General features: G+C 34.0%; 2 protein-coding genes across 2 annotated transcripts; both read left to right on the forward strand.

The window, feature by feature from the left end:
- The first annotated feature begins 9,759 nt into the window (after window positions 1-9,759).
- On the forward strand, window positions 9,760-12,590 carry LOC131078734 (cysteine-rich receptor-like protein kinase 44). The gene is made up of 7 exons (XM_059219968.1): window positions 9,760-10,582; window positions 10,699-10,842; window positions 10,949-11,076; window positions 11,179-11,389; window positions 11,508-11,742; window positions 11,893-12,049; window positions 12,127-12,590. The coding sequence occupies exons 1-7, from the start codon at window positions 9,760-9,762 to the stop codon at window positions 12,427-12,429; spliced, it is 2,001 nt and encodes a 666-aa protein (XP_059075951.1). The 3' UTR covers window positions 12,430-12,590.
- Window positions 12,591-15,767: 3,177 nt separating this feature from the next.
- Window positions 15,768-17,414, forward strand: LOC131875222 (cysteine-rich receptor-like protein kinase 10). Its single transcript, XM_059219288.1, has 3 exons — window positions 15,768-16,539; window positions 17,009-17,064; window positions 17,166-17,414. The coding sequence occupies exons 1-3, from the start codon at window positions 15,768-15,770 to the stop codon at window positions 17,412-17,414; spliced, it is 1,077 nt and encodes a 358-aa protein (XP_059075271.1).
- Window positions 17,415-25,777: the final 8,363 nt, after the last annotated feature.

Here is a 25,777-nt window from a genome sequence, read left to right on the forward strand (position 1 = left end):
TGTCTCTTCTTTCTATGAGATACTCTTGAAAGCATATTTTACAAATCCATATTCTTAAACTCATGTATGGAATTGTGATTAAATAGGCATCCAAGAGGGCAAAAATGGGGCCATGGGGGTGTTGGCTAGAAGAGGAAGTACCTGAGTGTATCCTACATCACTCCTAAGAGTCAAGAATGGATCACCATTCTAAGTTGTGTTAATTTTGTTGGCGAAAGAATTCTAGGATTCTACTTGTTTAAGGAGAAGAAGCAGTTATAGAATTACATATCTAAGTGCAAACCAGGCACTTGCATGGTATCTCAGCCACATGCTTGGATGACAAAGGAACTATTCCTCAATTGGCTTCACCATTTTGCATGGTCTTTGTCAAGGGGTGTTGCGAGCACCAACAAGCACTTGTTGATCTTCGATGGTCATGGCAGTCATGTTGCACTTGCAATAATATAAGAGGCAACAAATGCTAGGCATTGATCTACTAACATTGTTGGCTCACACATCTCAAAGACTTCAACCCCTGCATGTTAGCATATTTTCTCCTTTCAAGACATACTTAAAACATGAATGGGCATCATGGATGGCAAGATACCCCAATGTAGAAATTAATAGGGCAGAACTTGCTGAACTAGGCAGCAAATCATTGTCAAAAGCACCAACAGTCACAAATATAAAAGTGGGATTCTAGAGGATTGGGATATGGCCCCTCAACCTCCATGCACTCACTGAGGACATGTAGCCCAACACCATGTTTGAAATAAATGATGGTGAGGAAGCTTCTACAGTGCAAAACATACTTAGCCTATCAAGTGTTGTGTCAACTAAAGAGGTTGCAGAAAACATTGCTTACAACACCCAATCTGAATCAAATGGAAAAACAAACACAAATGAACCACCTAAAAAAGTGGTTGAAAGTGAGATGGACAATAGTGGGGATAGTCTTATTCTTCCCTCTGAACCAATACCACCTACTTGGGTAGTATGAGGTGCCATCAATCTAGGTATCGATATTGAACGCCAAGACAAATAGGGGATTTTTAGTTTCCCGTCACAAACACCAACCCTACAATATGAGTTGGTGCATAATTATGTTAATTATGCATTTGATGAAGAATGTACACAAAAAACAAAAGTATGTGCCAATGATGTGGAGACCAACATAGGCTCCCAAGATAATGGCATGTAGCCTTCTTAATCAAAACCATTAATCAACATATTCTTAAAACTTCTCCTGCACATTGTCAACCAAAAGCATCAAAAGGGGGTTGATAATGATATCTGGTTGAGCTTTCAATCTTAGCTACTCACATCAGATGACTACATGAACCTTGCAATGTAAGAGGAGTAGAGGAAGAAAAAGATTGAGAAAACCAAAATCCGAATGAATGAACAAAGCAATTAGAATAAGGCAGTGTTAATCCATTTTTGAACTTGGCCAAATTTAAACTTTTAATTCCTAGTTCATAGTCAACCTTTTTCAAGTTTTTAATTTTTAAACTTTCAAAAATTTCTGACTTGCTAACAATGGTTCTAAAGTTATAGAAATGGTCGAATTGCTGACAATGGTTCTAAACTTCTAAAATTTCCCGATTTTCAAACTTTCAAAAATTATCGAATTGCCAACAATGGTTCTAAAGTTATTAAAATGGCCAACTTTCTGACAATGGTTCTAAACTTCAGAAATTTCCTAACTTTCAAAAATTCGTGATTTTCCGACATCACTGATTCACAAGCCTAAAAATGCATCTAAAAAAAATTGCAAATTTATTAAATATAAAAATAACCCACCTAATATGTTGGTCTCAAATGCCCCCAATTTTAATTTTATAGTCATACAAACTCATATGATATGTTATTTTAATATTTTCTCTATGGAGCGATATAGTTGGCTAGTCCAATTTACAAAGGAAGTACCTAAATTTTGTGAGTTGTTAAAAAATGGTTAAAACCCCATGTTTTATTTTAATTATTATTACTTCGCACAAAATTTCATGGGCTTGGGATGCGTGGTTAACCCGTAAAGAATTTACCCAAAAGTATTTGCAAGAGAAATTAAGAATTTCTCAATTTTTCTATAGTTTATATATAATAATTTATAATATTTAAAGATGTTTTAAATAATTTTGAGAGAAGAAATTTCATGGGAATTTGAAAGGGTTATTTCATTCTTTAAAAAAAAAACAGTTACAAAAATTGAAAAGGCTTATTGGAGAGTCTTTAAATATGTAATCAACAGGTTATTAAAAAAAGGGAGAAGGCAACACAATTTTCTTTTTTGCATGGTTTTATTGTACATGAGCATTGAGTCTGTGAACTCACATTTTGACATTGAAGGAATAAAGAGGATGTTTCTGAGTCTTTGAATTTATTAATGTTTTCTATAAATTACAATGAACTGTGCTTCTTTATAATTACTTTTAGTGTCATTTTATTATATCGGACTGTGTATGTATTTAATTCTGAAGCTTTGAATTTATATTAAATCATTCATTGATAAGGATCTATTGTTCTTTCTTTCCCTAGATGTCATTTGTGAGTGTGAGATAAGTAAAGTTTGTGTTGTTTGTCTACATTCACTTCATTCTAAAATCAATCTTTTGCATCTACTTTCATGGTTATGGGTGCGTGTTAGTTTTTCCTATATTTTCATTCATTGCATATCATTTGGAGGTAACTGTGCCTTGTAAAATAAGAAGAGAGCACTTACAGACACCATTGCAAGTGAATCAACTATTGGTCATATTCTCATTGACATGGGAAAAAGAGTATAAAATAGAAGTGACAAATTTGTTCACTAACATATTTTTGGTGAATCTGCTAGGGAAATGAAAGGTCAGTACTTTATTCTCCCAGAAATTTAAAGGTTCCTCGGGCTTAGGATGGAGTTTGACAGCTTTGTATTTCATTTATAAATTTCTTGGTAGAAGAATTTCAGTTTATATTATGGCTTTAGTTGCAACCCAACCATAAAGAGCTCAGATTGGACCCTTGGCTTTGCCCCAATACACGACCTTGCCTAAAAAATAAAGAAAATATTTTCCAAATTTTTTTGTAGATAAGGCCCAAGACCTCGATGATCATATGAAAGCATTTGTTGTTTCTTGTGGAATTCTTGGAGTTCAAGAAGAAGATGTGTTTGTGCGGTTGTTTGTTGAAAGCCTCATTGGAGATGTTGCAGTATGGTTTTAGAATTTCAAATATGGATATGTAATGGCACCAAAATGTAATGGTGGGTGAAAAATGTGTCAGTGAGAAATCAAGAGGAAAACTACCCTTTCCCTCCAACAACAGATGAGAGTTTCACTATGGATTTCCATTCAAACACTTTTCATACATTACATTGGAAGTGGGGGGGAAATACATTAGATTCAACCTCCAAAGAAGAAGATAGAATTCTGAATGAAATGAGAATCATAAGCCAATCCCCTCTTCTACTCGGAATGGAAAGGAATTGATTGAATTGTGTACAGAGACAAAGTGAAAAAGTGACAAAGAACTGATTATAACTTGAGATCGAAGCATGGGATGAAGCAGTGAACTTGGATCTGGTAGTAATATGTCGTGACAAAGCCGCCCTGTGAAATTGAGGAAAATTTGCTTGGACCGTGGCGGGAATGTACACCGTCCTCTGAAAAATTCGCGAAACAAAAAGGGTTTTTCCACTTGTGCAAATGAAGTCTAAATCTGAAAGTAGAGGTGCACACCTGCAACCTACACATAGAAATGAGAGGAAAATAGGTTGGGATTAGGGATTTATCTTTGGATCAAACCCCAATTTTGGAATTAACCAAGTAATGAAAGGAAGTACTTGCAAGTAAATGTAAATGAAAGACTGAAATGTAAATCACCTCAAGGGAGGTTGTGATAGAAATATTGATAGAAATGCTTGTATGAAGTTGAATGTTGGAATGAATCTCCTCTTCAAAGGTTGAATCCTTGACTTGAATGCAAGACCTACCCTTGAAGGGAGACTTGATAATGCTCAAAGATGGAAAATAATGCTTGAATGCTCTTGAATGATTGAATTTGTGATCTCATGTATCCGTCTTATGACAAAATGGAAGGGGAAATGGAAATTTTATACTTATAAATTAGGGTTAATGAAACTGATTTTCATCACAGGCTGACATCGGGGAAGTTTTCCCACTCACTACACAACATTCTATGCAAACTTAGGAAAGGTCCTTCCCCAAAATAGAGCAGGAACAGGAGAACCATGCCCGTCCTGCTCTTTTCTGCACTACAGAGTGCAGATAGGGTGGTGCGGAGGGCAAGGGAGAAGCAATTTTCAAAGGTTGAGCAGTCTCTGGTCTCGGATCAGGCTAGGGCATTTGATTTTGCATGCATGGGGACCCTAATGAAGTCAAAAATTTCAAGAGTCGCAATTTTATGAAACTTCATTTAGCCCCCGCTTTATCAGGAGTATGAGCGTATGCCAATACTATCAGTAAAGTAAAAGGAAACAATATTGATAGACTTTTACCACATCAAGGAGGCAAGATGCACCAAGCCCCCAAATGGCTTAGGATCTTAAGACTTCGATTGACAAAGTAAAAGGGAAGATTGAGAAGGGGAGAACCATGACTACAAGTAGAAAAGATCCCCTCATTACTAATCATGAAAGCAAGGATACCAAATATTACAAAGCAAAATAGAGTTCACTAAGTAATTTTTACGTATCAAGAAGAAGAATATGAGTAGATTGTATGCCCCCCACGTTAAAGTGATCACGCGCGCCTTATTGGGAGTGATTGGTTTAAGGTAGGATACACCTAAGAGAGAGACAACAGAAGGATCAAGTTATCACAAGGATTTAGCCTCCAATCAAGGAATAAACCCAATGATAATGAACACAAAATATGAGGTAGTTTCACTTTCCTCGAGGTCAGTATGTTGTATGATAATGAACAAAAAATACGAGGTAGTCTCATTATTTAAAAAACTGGATGTGTTATTATATGAATATAATCAAGAAAGGAGCTACCAAGATAGATTGGGGTGAGAAGATCAGTGATGCACTTTCTGCACAATTGAAAGACGTCAAAACAACACTAAAATTCTACATGACCTCATACCTTGTGTATGCAGCCGCCTCCATGAGGCAATATCCAGGTTTGTCTACAAAGGGTGACAGGAGATTAGTGCCTATTTGTAGTTATTATGATCAACTCATAATCAATAATCAAGGAAGTCATTTCAGAAGAGTCAATGATGCATTCTTTGTTGTATGAAAATATATGTTTGATAAGGATTTATAGAAGAAGAGACTTTCAGAGATAGAATATAGTAAGGTTTCTCATTTTGGATGTGTCTTTCTCCAGATCCCCACATTCACTTACATCTGCATAGGATGTTTCATAGGAGAACCCTTTATTTTACTAAGATATCCATATGATAAGGTTATACTCATGGAGTTATGTCAGCAATTGATTTATGTACATGAAAAGCAATCACACGCTCATAAGACTGGCTTAAAGTTTCTAGAATCTATTGGCTGATATTTAATTATGACCAATCCCAAGGCCAAGAATATGGAAGAAGAAATGCAATGGAATACTATGAGGAGATTCAAAGCCCGAAATAATGCTGATTTTCGTGGAATGAAGAATAAACTCAAAAGAAGTTACACTCATGTTTTTAGGTTTGAAGATGTATGGGCTAATTCTCAGGATGAAGAGGATGTGAGGAAAATGGATTTTAGTCATCTTACATTGGAGCAAATTGAAAATATGGATTTGGCCAAAATCCCAATGACCATGGAGGATACTGATGACATAATAGACCCAGTCTATTTTGAACAAAAGATTGTTGATTCCCCACTACCACCTGTTCAATGGTCAAAAAAGGAAAGTAAATCCATTACTCAAAGAATTGCTCCTATTTTGGCCAATACTAATGCATGGTTATTAAAGAAGAAGATCAGGATGAAACAACTTCCTACTAGTTCTCGTGATGATGATAACAGTGATGGTCCAGTTGGTAAAACAACTACAGCTGAAATGAGGATCAAAAGCAAAGAAGATGCGCAAACACCACCATCAATCCCTTCGACACAATCTAAGGGAAAAGGACCTAAAATTAAATTCATAATCAAAGGGTTTAAGGAAGGTGAATCTTCTTCAGTATTACAAGAGACACCAACAAAGGAGCTAGAGCAGCAATCTATTGAAGAAACTGAGAAAGATAAAGAACTAGAACAAGGGGAAATTCCTCATCAAGAGGAAATACAAGTTGAAGAACCAGCTCATCAAGGAGAGAGAAATACTCCCACCACTTCACAGGTATCAACTCATACATAGGTTATTATTCATTCTATTGAATCTGACTCAGATCAAGAAGATGAGGAATATAATGATGAAGAGTTGAATATAGAAATACCACAATCAAAGGGTGCTCAATAATATTTTACATTGTCTAATTTCTCCAGTTTGGATGATATTCCTTCATGCACTATTGAATCCGCAATTTTGGATTTTATTGAAACTATGGAGCAAGCATTTGCAGAACAAAATATGGTGCCTTTACCTTCCACAAAAATCATAGTTGAAGTTCCACTTCGTGTGAGGACTGTGATTACCACTAGTCCACCATCCGCTCTTCCATCCATAGTTGTTACAAAGGAGGCATCAATAGCAACTAATATTGCTACATTGGCTGGCATATCACTGGACACCGCAACCTTGGTACCAATGATTGCATCTACAACTGCTGCAACTTCAAGTCAAAATGCTCCTCAAATAGCGGTTGATACTCAACAGGAGGCCACAACTCCATTCACTAACACAGAGTTACCACCATGGATGGATGTAGTAGCACCCAAAAGAAAGAAACAGGTAATTTCACCAAATGAATTTAATTTTGAACAGTTGGCTCCCCCCAAATCCAAAGGTACTAAAAAGCCAAAGACTGTTTCTCGGGTAGTAGTAGATCCGACTACCAAAACGAAATATGTTGAGGTTAAGGTGCCATCTTCAGACAAAAATACAAATAATATACAACCTAGGGATTATACTATGCAGACTATAGAGCTTGGGGTGGAGACACATGAAAGTGTCAAGTTAGACTCCCAAACTTCTTAAAATTCTTTGGTGCGAAGATTTGATCAAGAAAGAGATGAAAAGAATGAATTAAAGCGGAAATGTGAGTAGTTGACCAATGTGCTTCTCAAAGTCACACAATCTTCCCAAGAAATCGAGCCAATTATTTCCTCAGTGGATATCGAGGCTCTCAAGAAGGTGGAACAAGTGGGCATCAAGGGTCAAGTAGTGGATGAGTGGATTGCTCGATTCAAATCAGAAGGTTCTCATCTTCTAAATCCAACGATTAAGTTGTTGGCTGATTTTGAAATTATCCAAAGTCAAATGCAAGGTGTTAAAACTTCTTTATCTCAAGAAGTCGAGGATATTGAAAGAAGTGCAACTCTTTGGGATAAAATGGAATATTTTAGAATTGACATCCTCGTGGAGAATAAGGTAATTCCAACAAGAGAGAAATATATCAAAATTATGCCATTATTATCTCATAAAAAAGAAACAATAAGGTCAATGATTATGGAGCTGGATCAAGAAAAGAAGGAAGGTGATGATGAAATTGATCTTATTTCAGCAAGAATAGCTGACATTCCTTGTTATTTGTATGATAATAATCAAAACCTTGTGACCAGTGACGCCATCATAGAAGACTTTCTTTCCTTAATGGATCACTATACAAAACTGGATTTCTCATTGAATGCATTTGATAAATTGCTAGAAATACAAGTCAATTTTGAAGTCCTTGCATCAATGTTGAAAGATGGAAAAAAGAAATACATAAAGGTTGAAGATGCAGTTTCCCATGTTCGCATCATCACCAACTCTACCCCAATGTCGGACAAAGCCAAGATGGAAGTTATTCTGGTCAAGTTCGAGGAATTTCCAAAGATCCAATGAGGAGGATTAAAATGAATAAAGATTCCCATTTTGACGCTTTCTTTTCATGTAGTTGCATTGTTAGGTGGTGCAAGTTTTCTCGTAGCTGCATATTTTTTTTCTGTCGTAGTTGTAGTCAAGTGGGACTGTGCAGTTGAGTTAATCAACTATGCCCACATTTTTCTCCACTCATTTTCTATATAAAGGGGACCCTCATTTGTAAATCTTTATTTTTTATGCTTAGGAAAACTTTGCCAAAATTTTGTGCCAACTAAGACTTTGTGCTTTTTGTTGTAAAATTCGATTAAAAGAAATAAAGATAGCAATCAACTTATTTCCAAACTTTGTGTTGAATAGAAAATTGTGATTGTGATTAAGATTACTCTTATGTTTAATTCTCATAGTCATTCCTTACGTTCATGAATATTTTGGTAAAAATTGTGAATATTTATGAAAAAACTTCCTAACTATGGAAAGAGACTTTGTGTTGTTTACATATTTCAAAAAATTTCTGATGTTAAGTAATTAGTAGTAGTCTTTGTATTGTTGCTATTACTTGTAGTTTAAGGAATTGGGAATTTATACTTAAAGACTTTGAGCTACAAGTTAAATTTCTTATCATTTGTAATCTTTAAGTATCACACGTGATAGGGAATTGTAACAAGTGGAGGGAAAATACATAAATTTTGAAAAAAAAAAAAGAGTTACAAATTTTAGTTTCTTGTTAATTCGAGAAGAAATTTCAAAGAGATCCTCCCTTTGCTAAGAGGAGAGATTAATTTCTCAATATATATGTGTGTGAATCATATATTTTATCATCGGTACGCAAGTGACAAAATATTCACCCAACAAATAGAAAAATGGAAAATATCCAAAAAAAAAAAAATGAACTAACAAGATTTGTCATCTTGGAATATTTAGATCCATGAAAATAAAATAACATTACAACTTGAAGTGTTCAATATATAAAGAAATTAAGAACAATTATAATAATATTCGAAAAATTCAATCTCGAACAACTTTCTTGAAAGAGAAACAAACAAATTGTAAAAATGAGAGATTACATGATCAAACTCAATAGAAGAACCATGATTATGATTAGCAAAATTAAAAAGACCATCATAAACATAATTAAAAATTTCGTTTTCATTTCATTTCAACAAACAGGGTAGGCCTGAAGTGAAAGCAAAGTGTTGACGCCTGTATTGACCATTGCATTTTTTTCAATTACTTTCCTAGTAAAGTTTCTTTGTGTGGTACATGTCCCTTTCTATGAAAAATCTTCCTGTCAAAAGTATCACTTATCTTTACTCCGAGATAATGCGCCTCACAATTTTGAATACCTATTTCCGCCCCATTAATATCCACAACTAACTTGTTTAATTTCTTCATGTTGACTGCTGGTACAACTACTTCCATACCTATTATTATTGACCTGCAGCAAGTACCTCTGAAACATGCGAGGATAATTCTGGCGTGGAGGTTTCGCACAGTAAGACTTAAAATAATAATTTTAATGACTGTTTCGTAGAACGCTAAATGACTGTTTCGTAGAAGGTAAAACGCACACTTTTCTATCTGCACCTTATCAACTTATACCAAGTCAAACACGCTTCGGAATACTTACAGCTGTCCATTTCCCTTGTCTTTATGTGAATGACTTACCCATGACTTAGTTCATTTTGTTTTATTATTGAAATTTTACCCATGACTTTGTTTTGTACAAAATAAAAAGTATAATGCCTTTACAACTGATAAAAGATCAGCCAATCAGAGTTGTCTTGTTCGTAAATTATTAGGTCTAAGGAGTATAATAAGGTGCAACTCCCCCTTCCCCAACAATTACAGAGACACAATGTTTTTTCCTTTGCTCTTCCTCATGATTTTCCCTTCTGTTCTCTGTGAGTACCGATGGTCTGTCTGCAATAATGCCTCAACTTATAAAGAGGGAAGTGCATATTCCACAAACTTAAAACGAGTTATCAGTGATCTGTCTCGTAATGCACCTCAAAGTTCAGGCTTTAACACCTCTTACCGTGGCCAATCTCCCAATAAAGTCTATGGCCTGCTACAGTGTATGGGTAATATATCAGCAGCGAAATGCTCAAATTGTTCAATGGAGGCAAATAGCACTATTCAAGAAGTTTGCGGCAACGACATAGGTGGGCGAGTATGGATAGATTACTGCTTCTTGCGCTATGACAACTCCAATTTCATTTCAACATTAGATACCAACTTTGTTCTCCTGGAGAACATAAAAGATGTCACACAAGGGAATCTTATAGCTTCCAAGCGCATAACATTCGGTCTTCTGTCAGATCTGATTGATTTAGCTTGCCTTCCAGCAAGTATGGGATTTTTCTCAGGAAAAAATGAGTATTCTTCTACAATGGGAAATGAAAAGGCTTCGGGCCAGGTTTACGGTCTAGTACAGTGCTGGAGAGACATATCGATCAAGGATTGTAGAAATTGCTTGTCGCAGGCGAAGGAAGCTCTGGAAAGTTGTTGCTATACTAAACAAGGCGCCCAGGCAATGTCAGCAAGTTGCACGCTAAGATATGAGATTTATCCCTTTGTTGATCCACCTGCACCTCCAAGTATAACGCCCTCTCTTCCTCCTCAAATATTAATCTCCACAACCAAGAGTCCTGGTTATGAACCTTCTCCTATGAGATCAAGTAAGATGGTCATCCAAATTTTCCTATTTTTAATATTTATAAATTTTCACACTTTTATAACTTGTTTGATTTTATAGCAGAAGTTTTAACATGACAATTAAAACGATGTCTTGCAGACAAATCATCAGGAAGGTTATGGATGATATTAGGGATTATTATAGGCTCGATAGTCATCTTCGCTGCTTGTTCCTTGGCAATCCTAAGGAAATTTAAATCTGCAGTTTCGAGGAAGCCAGTAACCCTTGTGAGGGAGAATGAAGGTGATACTGTAGATTCATTTACTATTGTTTTCTGGTCTTACCTCTGGAATATCTGGTTTAGCATAATATGTAACTCTGACTTTACTCGTTTCTCTCTGATAATAAGATGTTCTACAAAGGAGGCTTTTTAAAAAAGAGCAAATTTCATTCACCTTAGAAACTTTGATCGAAGCAACAGAGGATTTTAATGACAATAACAAGCTTGGAGAGGGAGGCTTTGGCCCAGTTTATAAGGTATGAGTATATTGTACCCTAGAACTAAATTATATTTTACGGGATCCGAAAAAATAACAAAGATATTTCGTTAAACCGATGTGGGTTTGTTTAAATTCTCAGGGAACGACCAGAAATGGCAAGCAGATAGCAGTGAAAAAGCTGTCTGCAAGATCTGCACAGGGGAAAAGAGAATTTATGAATGAAGTGGAACTCGTGGCAAATATTCAACATAGAAATCTAGTGAATTTGCTTGGATGTTGCACCGAAAGAACCGAAAGATTGCTTGTCTATGAGTATTTGCCCAACAAAAGCCTGGACACCTTTCTTTTTGGTGAGTCAACCATGAATCATTTCTTCCTCCAAGAATAAATTGTGTAAAAATTGATGTAGGGAAACTGAGAGATGACTGATACTTCACATTGATTTTTCATTTCAAAATGGAAACTTAGACCCATTAAAGCGCAGAATACTCGATTGGCAAAAGCGGTTTAATATCATAATTGGAATTGCTCGCGGCCTTCTTTACCTTCATGAGGATTCGCAGTTTCGAATAATTCACAGAGACATCAAGGCAAACAACATTTTACTTGATGAGCAATTGAATCCTAAGATAGCTGACTTTGGGCTAGCGAGACTCTTCTCTGACAATGAAACTGAAATTCAATCAAAAGTTGCAGGAACTTAGTAAGAATAATTCAATTCTATTATTTTCTTTTTGTTTGTCATACACCCAAAAGTGCAGTACGATATATAATCATAAGCTCCGTTTTTAATTCTAAAAGTGCAACATACTGAAAAAAAACATTACAGATAGGTTTTTTTTGATGCATGCAGTGGTTACATGGCTCCAGAATATGCAATTGGAGGGCAGCTGTCTGTAAAAGTCGACGTTTATAGTTTTGGAGTTGTACTGCTGGAGATTGTAAGCGGAAAAAAAAATACGGACATGAATCTTTCCAAAGAAAAACAGAGCCTCACCCTATTAGAATGGGTAAGAAATTGGTTTTCCCAATTAACCATTCATTGAGATGAGAAAGTGAATTTTTGTGAATATGACATGTGATGCAGGCATGGAGACTATTCAAAGGAGGCCATGCCCTGAATATTGTGGATATTGCGCTGGTGGGAAATTGCCCAGAAGAGCAAGTGATAAGATGCGCCCACATTGGACTTCTGTGTACACAGGCTGATCCAGACGTGCGTCCATTAATGTCTAATATTGTTACAATGCTAACCACCAATTCTGTACCATTACCAGTTCCAACGAGACCTGCGTTCGTAAGCATGAGCAGTCAGAGTCCGAATGTTAGTTTCATCCCTGCAATTTCTTCAAGGAATGAAACCTCTATTAGTAACTTGGAACCTAGATAATCCCTAGAATTTCGACAGCGAGTCTTAAACTTCTTCAACGACTTTTCAACGACTTCATTGGATAAGTTTTGTTCAAACTTAATATCCGGGTCCATCTAATGAAAAGTGTCGTTATATCAATTACGTACAATTTTATCTAGTCGACATAAAATTTAGTGGAGTAAAAGTTTCTTTATAACTCTTGTATTGTAATATTCTTTTATATGACTTTTTTTAAAGTAGTGTTTTTAATTTCTAGCACTAGCATTTCATTTTAATAAGTGTAATGGTTATATCAATAATTTGTAAAATGTATTTTGAAAGTCAAGACGTCATATGAAATGAAAATTGTCTTTGTTATGATTAATTGTGTACAATAAAAATAAAGTGAATTTGAAATGTGATGAATGGAACTTAGTTTGAACCAATAAGTTGCACAAAATACTATTACAGTACAATTTTTTTTTGATGTATGAAAACAATTAACTTGAGAGATCGATTATATATAATTCATTTGTTGTTAATCTTTGAGAGATCTTGTATATACCTAGCACAATTGAGGAAAACATACAAAACTTTGTATTATTAACTTCAAGCATATGTAGGTTGTTGGAAGTATGCATTGATGTATTGTTGGGGTTGTCATTGATATCAAACTTGTTCCAGTTTGGTCCGGAATGTTTGTGGTGTATTTTTTTCTTGTTGTGTTATTGGTGTAGTTGTTCTATTGGTTGTTCCGGAAGTGCTTGAATCCAGAATCTAGTGTTGGTATTGAGTATTATTGTTATCATTATTGGTTATATTTTTGGTATCTTACATATGATGGTTATGTGATCCAAAAACATCTTTTTGTTCATTGAGTGTTGTGGTATTGTTCGTTGTTGCTTGTGATGTCTGATGTTTCCGAATCACATAAGGGCTATTCTTTGTTTAGCTTTAACTTATATTTTGTTAACTAGTGGGGCCCAAACATTCAACTCTTATTACCATGATAGGATCTCACACATCCATTGACCCTCTCCCTTAAATCATCATGAATTCATAACCTTTTTATATCTTATCACCATTTTCATGTGAATGTAAAAATCATTACCATGTTGATGTGTGCAAGAGTAAAATATCTTTTACTATGACGTTTCTTAATGGGTGGGTAAATTTGATTATCTAATTTAAATCACTCTCATATTTTATAGTAGCTTACTTGGCAAGTCCTCTAATTTTAACTAAGGTTTCAAGCCCACATCACCAAATATGATGCTGCATTAGCATTGTTTTTGTTGAGGTCTCCAAAAAAGCCCCAAAAAGTTAGATTAATAGTTATGTTTTATTAGTGCATTGATGTGGCATTACATGATTTGTTTCCTTTTAGATCCAAGGAGTACAGTTCATTCAGTTTTTGCTACTCATTATCGACACTAACAATTTTAAAGCCACAACTACTAGTGCTAAATTATTTAAAATATTGGACATTAAACCAATAAATTACTATAGCAATTATTCGAACATGCTCAACTACTTGGTCCTCTCTCCTAAGTCGCACTATTTTAGGTGTAAAATAGAAAAGTGAAAAATGTCCAAAAACAAAATAGACTAACAAGATTTATCATCTTGGAATATTAAGATCGACGAAAATAGAGTAACATTACAACTTGGAGTGTTCAATATATAAAGAAATTAAGAACAATTATAGTAATACTAAATCTCCAACAACTTTCTTCAAAACGAAACAAACAAATTGTAAAAATGACAGATTGTATGATCAAACTCAATAGAAAAACCATGATTATGATGAGCAAAGATTAAAAAGACCATCATAAACATAAGTTGAGGTTGATGAGTTGATTACTTTATTATTACACTCTTTCCGAACATAATTAAAAAAATTATTTTCATATCATTTCAACAAACAGGGTAGGCCTGAAGTGTCACCGCCTGTATTGACAATTGCATTTTTAATTAGCGACTAAATAATGCAACAAAGTCTATTCATTTGCAGTTTTTGCCGGCCACTCGTATAACAAAGTCTTGACACCGACTAGATAAATTTTCTCGCATGATAAAGAAATCTGTGGGTAGCAGATTCGATGAATGACAATGAACAAGTGCCTTGTGAGAAGCAATAGCATCATGAAACGCGGAGAATTTAACAAGTATTTAGAATTCATATTTTTTTTTTTAAAATTAAAATTAATACGTATTTATAATTATTATATTATACTTTGAAAAATTAATTTTATTTGTGAAGAGATTTATTTTATTTATTGAAGAGTTTTTATTTTATGTAATTTATAATAGAATTCTTTTTATTTATTTAAAAATTATTTTCTTATGTTTTAGAATTAGTTAAGAATTTTTTTATTTTATTTAGTTATGGAAGTCAAAATTAATTTAGTTTTTTATTTTATGTAATTTATAATAGAATTTATTTTATTTATTTAAAAATTGTTTTCTTATGTTTTAGAATTAGTTAAGAATTTTTTTATTTTATTTAGTTATGGAAGTCAAAATTAATCCATCAAATTATAAAAGGCTTCTTACAAACAAATCATTTGCTCATCAATATTTAACAAATGTTTATTCTAATGAACAAACTCAACTTCAAACGTGCTAATCACATTAAGTAACATGATATATTCATTTTAGAACAACCTTAACAATTATAACTTTGATCAACTTAGTAAAATCATGATATATTCAACTTGGAAGAATTAACTTACCTTTAAATTATTGTAATGACTCATCTATCACAACACAACAAATACTTTTATTACACTCCCATAAAGAAAGGTGCTTGTCACTACGTGTTTGTGATACATATGACTTCCAATAATCTATTATCTTAAACCTTTATTCAATTTACCTTGATATGACATAAATCATTTATCATTAGTGAACAAATACTATTGTTACAATAACAACTAGTATATATACCTTAAATTTTAATTTAATCTATTAAGTCAAATAGATACCTTGAGAAAGAAATCTCTATCGATAAATATATTTAATAAATCTGTGTAAATCTATCTATGAGGAACAATATGGAATAGACTCCTATTTGCAAAGGAAAAAATGTCTTTTAAAGTAGTAAACCATACTTATACCAAGTCAAACACGCTTTGGAATACTTACAGCTGTCCATTTCCCTTGTCTTTATGTGAATGACTTACCCATGACTTAGTTCATTTTGTTTTATTATTGAAATTTTACCATAACTTTGTTTTGTACAAAATAAAAAGTATAATGCCTTTACAACTGATAAAAGATCAGCCAATCAGAGTTTTCTTGTTCGTAAATTATTACGTAATAAGGAGTAGATAATAAGGTGCAACTCCACCTTCTCCAACGATCACAGAGAGACAATGTTTTTTCCTTTGCTCTTCCTGATGATTTTCCCTTCTGTTCTCTGTGAGTACCGACGGTCTGTCTGCAATAATGCCTCAACTTATAAAGAGGGAAGTGCATATTCCACAAACTTAAAACGAGTTATCAATGATCTGTCTCGTAATGCACCTCAAAGTTCAGGCTTTAACACCTCTTACCGTGGCCAATCTCGCAATAAAGTCTATGGCCTGCTACAGTATATGGGTAATATATCAGCTGCGAAATGCTCAAATTGTTCAATGGAGGCAAATAGCACTATTCAAGAACTTTGCGGCAACGACATAGGTGGGCAAGTATGGATGGATAACTGCTTCTTGCGCTATGACAACTCCAATTTCATTTCAACATTAGATACCAACTTTGCTTTCCTGGAGAACACACAGGATGTCACACAAGGGAGTCTTACAGCTTCCAAGCGCATAACATTCGGTCTTCTGTCTGATCTGATTGATAAAGCTTGCCTTCCAGCAAGTATGAGATTTTTCTCAGGAAAAAGTGAGTATTCTTCTACAATGGGAAATGAAAAGGCTTCGGGCCAGGTTTACGGTCTAGTACAGTGTTGGAGAGACATATCGATCAAGGATTGTAGAAATTGCTTGTCGCAGGCGAAGGAAGCTCTGGAGTGTTGTTGCTATACTAAACAAGGCGCCCAGGCCATGTCAGGAAGTTGCACGCTAAGAAATGAGATTTATCCCTTTGTTGATCCACCTGCCCCTCCAAGTATACCGCCCTCCATAACCAAGAGTCCTGGTTATGAACCATCCCTTATGAGATCAACTAAGATGGTCATCCAAATTTTCCTATTTTTAATATTTATAAATTTTCATTCTTTTATAACTTGTTTGATTTTATAACAGAAGTTTTAGCATAACAATTAAAACGATGTCTTGCAGACAAGTCATCAGGAAGGTTATGGATGATATTAGGGATTATATAGGCTCGATAGTCATCTTCGCTGGTTGTTCCTTGGCAATCCTAAGGAAATTTAAATCTGCAGTTTCGAGGAAGCCAGTAACGCTTGTGAGGGAGAATGAAGGTGATACTGTAGATTCATTTACTATTGTTTTCTGTTTTCTGGTTACCTCTAGAATATCTGGTTTAGCATAATATGTAACTCTGACTTTACTCGTTTCTCTCTGATAATAAGATGTTCTACAAAGGAGGCTTTTAAAAAAAGAGTAAATTTCGTTCACCTTGGAAACTTTGATCGGAGCAACAGAGGATTTTAATGACAATAACAAGCTTGGAGAGGGAGGCTTTGGCCCAGTTTATAAGGTATGAGTATATTGTATCCTACAACTAAATTATATTTTGTTGGATCCGAAAAAATAACAAAGATATTTCACTAAACCGATGTGGGTTTGTTTAATTCTCAGGGAACGACCAGAGATGGGAAGCAGATAGCAGTGAAAAAGCTGTCTGCAAGGTCTGCACAGGGGAAAAGAGAATTTATTAATGAAGTGGAACTCGTGGCAAATATTCAACATAGAAATCTAGTGAATTTGCTTGGATGTTGCACCGAAAGAACCGAAAGATTGCTTGTCTATGAGTATTTGCCCAACAAAGGCCTGGACACTTTTCTTTTTGGTGAGTCAATCATGAATCATTTCTTCCTACCAGAATAAATTGTGTAAAAAATGATGTACGGAAACAGAGAGATGACTGATACTTCACATTGATTTTTTATTTTAAAATGGAAACATAGACTCATTAAAGCGCATGTATTGTTGTGGTTGTCATTGATGTCAAACTTGTTCCAATTTGATCTGAAATGTTTGTGGTGTAGATTTATCTTGTTGTGTTATTGGTATAGTTATTCTATTGATTGTTTCGTAAGTGCTTAGATCCAGAATGTAGTGTTGGTATTGAGTATTATTGTTATCATTATTGGTTATAGTTTTGGTATCTTGCATATGATGGTTATGTTATCGGGAAACATCTTTTGGTTCTCTGAGTGTTGTGGTATTGTTCGTTGTTGGTTGTGATGTTCGATGTTTGACCTATCCTTAGGTCCGGATATGATTTGTGGAAGCCTAATTGATATGTTATGGGTCTCACCGTAGCGTGTTGAGATCTGGATTTTAGTTATGTGCATTAGAGCTTATGTTTTTTATTAGTGATTTCTTATATTGATGCATAGCATCTGGATATGTTATTGGTTAGATCCCGGTAATTGTGAATTAGTGTACTAATCCTTGGGAGATGTGTTTTGGTCCTCTCTTTCTCTTGGAGTGGATCAGCATGTTTGTTTTTAGTTCGAAAAGTATATTTTGATTCAATCCAACTTGGTCTATGTTTTGATGATCTATCTTGTATATAAGGTATATGTGTGTTTGAGTTGTAGAAGTGTGTGTGGGGTATGAGATGTATGAGAGTGCAGATGATGTTGAAAAGAGTGAAGATCAGAGGAAGTTTGAGCAAAGAAGAAAAGTTGTGTTTGAATGATATCCAAGTTGTGCTAAGACTTTGACAAAGTTGAAATAGAGTGTTGGCAATTGAGACCAGAGTTGTGTGTTGATGTTGGTCGCTTGATGCAGAGTTCAAGGACAACTTCATAATTAAAAGATCCTTCTTTTCAGATCATTTTTTCGATATCTTGCCCTAAGTGTAGTTAACTTCAATTTTTGCAAGTCCTCTTTGTATCTTGTCCCATGAACAAATAGCCTTGATGTGTAAGTCTAGAGTAATGAGCTCTTATTTCTAATCATTTCTATTCATAGTGGATATATTCTTGTGGGTTGACTCCCACCATGGTTTTTCCTGTTTTTATTTTCCATTTATAAATCTTGGTGTTCATGTGTTAATATGTACGGTTTGTTAATTGTTTATATGCTACATTAATTTATTTGTTTAGACTGATACACCCCCATGTCAATCTTTCCTTGGGTTCAAAATAGGCATGCTCACCATCTATCTTGTCTTTCTAAATATTCTCTCTTTTTTTTGTTCTAAGTTGTCAAACAAATGCTTATTGCAATTCTCTGCATTTTGCACACAAGAATGATTAAGTTAGGGTATTATTAGTGAAAGCAATGATTTTAGTTATTCTTTAAAAACATAGGTAGATATAAATAAAAATTTGGTTGCCTTCTACACATTTGTTGTTGCTTGGTTGGATGCATTCTTTGTAGCATACAATCTTGATATTGTCTCCTTGTAGAATTTTGCAAAAGGTCATAGCACAATACTAATATGAAATTATTATATATTATTACACTATATTACAATGATTTTTTTATTACTATATATGTTTAATTTTTAAAAAAATCTATATTAATAAATTGCATACACTAACCTAACCCAAATACAACAATATTATTAATTTATATTTTGATGTAATCTATGCATTTAAATATTTATCTTTAAAAAATAAAATATTTAGATTAAATTTAAATAAATGAACTCTAAGTAAATAATAGAAATAATATGAACATATAATATTAATATTAAATATTATATTGAAATTATGTTTGTGTAAGGTCAAGGTCATATTATAATAATAATATTAAATTATTATATGTTATCATACTATATTGCAATAGTCTCCTTATTCCTTTTTTTTTTCATATTAATAAATTGTAGTACACTAGCCTAGCCAGATACAATAATATTATTTTTATATTTTAATGTTTTAAATATTTATCTTTAAAAAAAAAAGATTTATATTAGATTAAAATAAATGAACTATATGAAAATAACCAAAACAATGTGAACCCTAAATCTAACCCTAACCCTAACCTAACCATAACCCTAATCATCTATCTAATTAATTTGAAAATAAAATTATTATTATTATAATATTTATTTTACTATATTAATGTATATTTTTAACATTTACTTAAGTTCTCCTTCCATTGAAACTACTAATTACCAAAGAGAAGTAAATATCTACTTTTATTTTTCAACAAAATGTATTGAATATAGATTTCTAATTAAATTTTTTATTTACTTATTTTTTAACTCACTTATATAATATTTTACCTAAATTTTTAGGTAACTGTAGTATTTATGAATAATCAAGAAAGAAACCTTTCCCGGTATGCATTAATTCCCTTTGGTTCAATATTTCTTAAAAGGAGATTTTACTTACTATACCACTTTGATACCAATTTTCTACATATAAAGGGAGTTGCACCCAACCAACCAACCAAAACAATGGAAAAAAGTATTTATGATTCTTTCCGCAATAAAGCCTTTTAAGAAATAGTAAGGGAGCAGATCACTGCCCTACCACTATAGTTGGGCACTAGCATTGTTTTGTCCTTAATAGTGGACAAAATGATCGTGGCAAATGCACAGGGAGACAAAATACTATGATCCTCAAAACAGAATACTATGACTATCAAAACAAACTTAAAGGTGTCCACAATGCATAAAGGAAGGAGGATAGACATAGCAAGGCGATTAAAGAAAGAGTATAACATATTATGTATAATCAGTCCTTATGAGGATAGAGATAGAGAATAACTTAAGAAGAATGGTAACCATTAACATCATAGGAAGGTCTTTCAAAAGTGCATACATAGTAAAGAAGCAAGTTGCTATATGAAGTGCATAATAAGGAGTTTTCACAGCCAACTAAACAATATAGAGGGTTTTGGGAGGTTGTATATAAAAATGTGAAATTTTCCAGAACATCAAAATGTTTTGCCTATCTGTAGACCATTCAACAAGTGTGAATACCTTTTGGTCCTATATAATACTATTTTATGGTTATCAAAACAATCACTATGAATACTCACACAAAAAATTCAATCCATTAAGTCCACTTTAGTCTAGCTTATCCAATTTAACCCAAAATAAAATTTTGACCACTTTCTTGTGAGCCTCTTAACTATGTAGGTTTTTTTATTTTATTATGAAGTGCATGTGAGAATAGCACTTGCAAATCCTCGAGGGTTTTCTTTTTGAAGCCAAAACCAATGACCATATAGGAAAACCTTTTTGCTAGTAGTTATTTTGAAGAAAGATAGAAAAATATGGATGCCCTCTAATTTATTTGAGAGGGGAAGCCTATGCAACATATTTGGATGAGAAAAGATTTTGAAATTAGCAATTAAATTTGTTTGGTTCAGTTCCTACGAAGAATATTAGTTGCTAATGTAAAGAAAAACTTGGTTTTGATTCTTATGGCCTCTTGTAACGTTATAAAAGAATTTGATTCTTAGGGTTAAATTACCATTAAATTTCAACATGGAAGCACTTCCACAGTCAAAATGCAAAAACATACCTAGAAACACAAAGGCTAACGATGTTGGAGGATCTATTTTTTGCACCTGTTTCTAGTGAAGGTTTTATGCAGGATCTCTTTTGGTTGGGCATGCTTGATATGAAAGGTTGGGAGGCTGTTTATTTGAGATGGACGTGAGAAAAATTAATTGCAGCTTTTTCACATTAATTGTTATCCGTTCAATGCTTGATGGATCAATAAATACATCTGCCATTTTTCATTTCAATGTAGTTGTTTTGGGAGAGGTGTCAATACATGCACGAGGTCTTAAACCTACTATAGTACATGGGTGGTTAGGGATCCACTGAGGTGCACCTGATCACCCAGTACGTGTCTAGATTTTGACTAATAAACAATTTTTTAAACTCAGTAATGAATCAGCATTAATTTGACCATATTCTGGTTAAAGTTTGATGTCTATATGTATATATATATATATATATGTAACACACATATATATACACACACACACATATATATATATATACATACATATATATATACATATACACACATATATATAGACACACACACACACATAATGAAGGCATTAAGTACTAAAAAAAGATTCAAACAAATACAACCATATCATTCACCAGTTGATCATAACAATGACAGATACTAACATGCACAATAGTGGGCTCCATGCAGATTTTATGTGTGCCTACATGAATAACATGTAAGGATGATATTTACGCTCATCTGAGGCCTTCCAATCTACTTACAAACAAAACTCCCAAGAATATACTACCATATAAACAAACATTGACACTAAGGAGGGTCAACATCGGTAACTACACCCTACACCTAAGACCGTGTATGCCTATGATAAGATGTCCAAGTCCACATGTTTTTGGTCCCTCCATCCCATGTATCCAGATCTACAACACACCAACTAGTCACCTTAGCACACATCTACTAGTCACTTCACCACCTCTCCCACCTACATCCACAACAATTGCATAAGACCACCATTTTCCATTAAAAACCAATCAACTCTAACATAAATGGCGATATCAAATGGGCACTAAAAATGCAATCTAGATTCAAATTTTGACATGGCAAGAGTATAGACATTAAAGAGGCCACACAAACAAGTATTACATTTAAATCATACAAATAGCAATGAAATTATATCATTTGAGTCACAATGAAAACACAAAACGCATCAAATAGGAGAAGGATGACACAGAAGGCATCAAATAGGAGAAGGAAGACACAAAAGGCATTGAACAATTCAAAGAAGAAACAACAAGCATCCAAGTCTATATTTCATTCCAATTTATAACTACTCTTATTATTCAACCCTTTCTTTCCCCTTATACCCATACTATTTTACATCATCAGGGTTGAGTTTTTGCTTCATTTCCTTTTGTTTTATTTAGTTCCCTTCATCCATTACTGTTTGTTTTACATTATTTCATGTTTTCGGGTTTGTTTCATGTTCTATTATTTCCTTCCTCTTTATTTCCTTTTTAGTTTTAGTTACCCTCACTTTTTTTTATTTTTGCAAACCCTTATATTCATTTTTCTAAACCGTATCTGTTTTCAAATTTTTATTTTCTTTCCTACACGTTCTTTTCATGTTCCATTGTTTCCTTCAATTTCATTTCCTCTTCAGTTTATGCTTACCCTTACTATTTTGCATCTTTATGTTTTATTTAGATCACTTCACCCAATACTTATAGATTCATTTTGTTCCCTTCACCTTAACAAATTAAGGCCTTCATTTTCTTTATGTGTCATGTTGTATTTATTACATCAAACCTTTACTGTTTCATTTCTAATGAATCCTATATATGCAATTTTACATTTTCTATTCTCAAGTTTCCCTCACTATTTTCATCATTCCATGTTTTCATGTTCATTTGATGTTCTAGGGTTTCCTTCCTTATCATTTCCTTTTCAATTTTACAAAACCTTACATTTTTTACAAACCCTAACTATTTTTAACATTTACAAACCGTTATATTCATTTTTGTAAACCCTATCTATTTTCAAGTTTTTATGTTCTCTCCTAGACATTTGTTCCATGTTCCACTGTTTCCTTCAATTTCATTTCCTGTTCAGATTAATCTTAATGTAACTGTTCTACATCCTTATGATTTATTTACATCCCTTCACCCAATACTTGCAGATTCATTTTATTCTTTCACCTTTAACAAACTAAGGCCTGCATTTTCTTAATGGTTCATGTACCAATTTAAGGAATCTAACCTTCAACTATTTCATTTCTACTTAATCATATGTATGTGATTTTACATTTTTTGTTCTTGAGCTTCTCTTATGGTTTTCATGTTTACACATTCATTCCAATATTTTTATTTGTGTTCCACTATTTCCTTTGCAATATTTAAAACCCTTACTATTTGGAATCCTCATGTTTTATTTTCCTTTTCAATCCCTTTTTGTTTTACATCCTCATGGTTTGTTCACATCCTTCATCCATAGCAGTTACCCATAACTATTAATTGTGTCATTTCATAGTTTACCATAGTCGACATCCCGATTCTACTTACTATCTATAGATGAAGAGGGGAGATTAAAGGACAAAGCTTATTGTAAAGAAAAGAGCATCAACATGTTGGTCGAGCCATAAAAGAGGAATTGGATTCCCCCCATCCACTAAAGATGTCAACCCAATTGTGACAACTCCACAGACTATAGCACCAACACAGGAGGCTACTCCATCTCAGGGAGAGGATATTCCATCTTAGAGGTCACCAATAGTTGTGTTGCCATAGAAGAAGTGGTTCGTAGATGACATAAAAGGGGCACTAAAATATCTCGAGGACAGGGACATGTCTGTTAGGACAACATCTAAAAATATGGCATCCCAACAACCACACTCTTCAAATGGTTGGGTCGTCTCATAACCACCTCCATGAAAGGTCCTCTAACAATCCTCATCGCTCATAAATATGATCTTATAGTCAAATGGTGCAAGGAGATGGCATCAATTGGGCATGAACTAGAGATTGTCAATTTGAAGGTATAGATTGCTTAAATTTACCAAACTAGACCCAATCCTTTCAAGAATGGGCTTCTCGGTAAGTCTTGGTGGTCAAGTTTTAACGACAGACATCTAAAACTCACTTTGCAGACTGCTCAAAGGGCTTGACAAAGATATCGCACTCAACCTTAGACCTATTTTTGTCTCTTATTTCTATGAGACGCTCTTGAAAGCATATTCTAAAAATCCATATGGTCCTACTCACGTATGGAATTATGATGAAACGGGTGTCCAAGCGGGTAGAAATGGGGCCATGAGGGTGTTGGGTAGAAGAGGAAGTACCTGAGTGTATCCTATATCATTCCCAAGAGTCGAGAATGGATCACCATTCTATGTTGTGTTAATGTTGTTGGCCAAAGCATTCTAGGATTCTACTTGTTTAAGGAGAAGCACAAGTTATAGAATTAAATATCTAAGTGCAAACCAAGCACTTGCATGGCAACTCAGCCACATGCGTGGATGACAAAGGAACTCTTCCTCAATTGGCTTCATCATTTTGCATGGTCTATGTCAAGGGGTGTCTCGACCACCAACAAGAACTTGTTGATCTTCGATGCTCATGGCATTAATGTTGCACTTGCAACAATACAAGAGGCAAGAATGCTAGGCATTGATCTACTAACATTGTCGGCTCACACATCTCATAGACTTTGACCCCTGTATGTTAGAATTTTTTATCCTTTCAAGACATACTTCAAACATGAATGGGCATCATGGATACAAATTTACCCCAATGTAGAAATTCATATGGAAGAACTTGTTGAACTAGGTAGAAAATCATTGTCAAAAGCACCAATATAAAAGCTAGATTCAAGAGGATTGCGATATGGCACCTTAACCTTCATGCACTCATTGAGGACATGTAGCCTAGCACCATGTTTGAAATAAATGATTGTGAGGAATCTTCTGCAATGCAAAACATACTTATCCTATCAGGTGTTGTTGTGTCAACTAAAGAAGTTGCAAAAAACATTGCTCACAATACCTAATCTGAATCAAATGCAGAAACAAACACAAATGAACCACCTCAAAAAATGGTTTAAATTTAGGTGGACAATAGTGGGGACAGTCTTAGTCTTCCCTTTGAGACAATACCACCTACTTGGGTAGTATAAGGTGTCATCAATCTAGGTATCAACATTGAGGACCAAGACGAACAGGGGACTTTTAGTTTCCCGACACCACCACCAACCCTACCATCTAAGTTGGTGCATTGCTATGTTGATTGTGAATTTGATGAAGAATGTACACAAAAAATAAAAGTATGTACAATGATGTGGAGATCAACATAGGCTCCCAAGATAATGACATGTAGCCTTCTTAATCAGAACCATTAATCAACATATTCTTAAAACTTCTCATGCACACTGTCAACCAAAAGCATCAAAAGGGGGTTGATAATGTTATCTGGTTGAGCTTCCAATCTCAGCTACTCACATCGGATTACTACATAAACCTAGCAATGTAAGAGGAGTAGAGGAAGAAAGAGATTGAGAAAACCAAAAGCCAAAAGAAAGAACAAAGCAAGTAGAATAAGACAATGTTAGTCCATTTTTGAACTTGGTCAAATTTAAAATTTAAATTCCTAGTTCATAGTCAACCTTTTTCAATTTTTTAAGTTTTCAAATTTCAAAAATTCCCGACTTGCTGACAATGGTTCTAAAGTTATAAAAATTGTCGACTTGCCAACAATGGTTCTAAACTTCTAAAATTTATCAATTTTCAAATTTTCAAAAATTGAGGAC

The sequence above is a fragment of the Cryptomeria japonica genome, chromosome 4 (genome assembly GCF_030272615.1).
Source record: "Cryptomeria japonica chromosome 4, Sugi_1.0, whole genome shotgun sequence".
Lineage (NCBI taxonomy): Eukaryota > Viridiplantae > Streptophyta > Pinopsida > Cupressales > Cupressaceae > Cryptomeria > Cryptomeria japonica.

Coding starts and splice junctions, on each gene's coding strand:
- LOC131078734 (XM_059219968.1), top strand. CDS start 9,760: ATGTTTTTTCCTTTGCTCTTCCTCATGATTTTCCCTTCTGTTCTCTGT. Junction 11,077..11,178: donor GCTTTGGCCCAGTTTATAAG/GTATGAGTATAT, acceptor TTAAATTCTCAG/GGAACGACCAGAAATGGCAA. Junction 12,050..12,126: donor GCCTCACCCTATTAGAATGG/GTAAGAAATTGG, acceptor CATGTGATGCAG/GCATGGAGACTATTCAAAGG.
- LOC131875222 (XM_059219288.1), top strand. CDS start 15,768: ATGTTTTTTCCTTTGCTCTTCCTGATGATTTTCCCTTCTGTTCTCTGT. Junction 16,540..17,008: donor CTCCATAACCAAGAGTCCTG/GTTATGAACCAT, acceptor TCGGAGCAACAG/AGGATTTTAATGACAATAAC. Junction 17,065..17,165: donor GCTTTGGCCCAGTTTATAAG/GTATGAGTATAT, acceptor TTTAATTCTCAG/GGAACGACCAGAGATGGGAA.